Source organism: Cystoisospora suis (genome assembly GCF_002600585.1).
Source record: "Cystoisospora suis strain Wien I chromosome Unknown contig_1953, whole genome shotgun sequence".
NCBI lineage: Eukaryota > Apicomplexa > Conoidasida > Eucoccidiorida > Sarcocystidae > Cystoisospora > Cystoisospora suis.
Window position 1 is genome coordinate 1 of NW_027154753.1, and position 1,804 is coordinate 1,804.

General features: G+C 53.3%; 1 protein-coding gene across 1 annotated transcript in view; it reads left to right on the forward strand.

The window, feature by feature from the left end:
• Nucleotides 1–1,052: 1,052 nt before the first annotated feature.
• CSUI_004246 (sag-related sequence srs26j) overlaps nucleotides 1,053–1,804 on the forward strand; it is a 1,566-nt gene continuing 814 nt past the window's right edge. The window contains exon 1 of the mRNA XM_068064439.1: nucleotides 1,053–1,804. This exon is cut by the window's right edge and continues 814 nt beyond it. Within this exon, the coding sequence (XP_067923581.1) occupies nucleotides 1,202–1,804 (603 nt within the window). The 5' untranslated portion in view covers nucleotides 1,053–1,201.

A 1,804-nucleotide genomic window follows, 5' to 3' on the forward strand; every position in this document is an offset into this window, starting at 1 on the left:
GCTGGAGACAGTCTATATATAAACGTAGATAAGAAGTATGCTCCTTCGATGAGGTTACGATGATAAATACCTGCAGCGTTTTTTTTTTTCCCAAGAGACCCAGTCCAGGCATAGTGAAGGCGGGCTCTTGGTTAAGCAAACGTTAGCAAGGGAATCGTCAGTATTGCTGAATTTCACATTCGGCCGCGCTTTAGTCTGCGACGGCGGCGCCGCTTTCTCTCCGGGCCTGTCTTCTCACTCAGGGACCGTTGCGGCAATATGAACAGTATCGCTTTTCAAAATCGCCACTATTCGCCGCCATAGTCATTAGCTGCGGTTGTAGCCGTGAGGACAGAGCTAAAGAAGATAGAGTCGTGCTATCGCGAAACAGCGAAATATAGCTATGCGGCGAACAAGAAGAGAGCAAAGAGTTTAAAGACACTCATGACGAGAAACAAAACCTTACAGCTTTCGTTGCCTTCTGTAATGAAATCTATTGTGGTTTGCAGCTAGGCGTACATTTGTATATTCTGTTCTTGAGACAAACGGTATTCCGCTCCAGAGCACGGCGTTCCGAGCCCTTCCTAACCCTCTCTGGTGACGAAGCACTCTTTTTTGAGATGTTCTGCCACAAATCCTAACAGGTGGAATTAAAGAGTACAATCCGGTCGGCGACGCGTTTTCTTTTGTCGCCTGTGCATCACGCCCGAGGGAGCTCGAAGCACCCCCGCTTCAGGAGACGGCGTAGGGACGCAGTGGCAGCGCAGCTTGGTCTTTCCGTCGAAACGACAACATGACTCTCTAGCGAGTACTTTAGTCATCAAGCAAGAAAGGCTGTGAATCTGGATCGATGAAATGACGGCTGCGAGCTCGGACAAACATCGACACAGCTTTGTTGTTGTCCATGCGTACCTGAGAAGACGGGCTGACGCACCGTGGCGAGATCGACCACGTCCTACGCTGTGAGACGTCGGAGGAGGCGGCTGCACGGTCGGCGAAACGGCCGTGGTTCCTGGACGTGCCTGGTGTTCCTTGGTGTTACACGCACTCCCGTCTGCAACACAGGAGCAGTGAGGGGGCAACGTGACCGGCGATCGCATTGCATTGCAGGGATAATTCACCCTAAGTGGCGCGAAAATGTTTTCTTTTCTGGCTGCAACTAGGTAGGCCCCTGGTGTGTCAGTAGCAGCAACTGTTTTCCTTACCAAGGCGCCAGGAGAGGATGGGCGGTCGAAGGATGGGGCGGCTCTCCTCGCTGTCCCTCGCAGCCGTGGTCGTTGCAGTGATGGTAAGCTATCTTGCTGTTGGGATTTCTACGGAGCAGAAGATTTCGGGTGGCGACACGAATGCGTGCACCGGGAAAGGGACAGAGGAGCTTAACTTGAAAGCCGCTGCCAGTGAGCCTCTTACCTTCTCCTGTCCCTCCAATTCCACCCTCAAGCCCGAGAAGGCACTAGATCCTTCAGACCCTGTTGCTCTCCAGGGCCCACGTTGTTCAGACGAAATTCCTGTTGAAACGGACCTGACGGCGAAGTTGCAGGCTACATCGGTCGGAAATAAAGCAAGCGGGTCGGCTAAAGTCTACACGTTCACAGTACAAGAACTACCATCTGACCAAGTAGATCTCTGCTACATTTGTGAGACGCCGAGCTCAGCAGCTCCGGAGCCTCCCCGAATGATGGCACTTGCCGAGGATGGTCCGGCGTCGCCATCTCAGTGTACAGTAAAAATTTCAGTTCCTGCTAAGCAACCGTCAACAGCCGCCCCAGAACCACCGGCCACGTCCACCCCAGCACCAGCGGCCTCGTCCACTCCAGCACCTTCG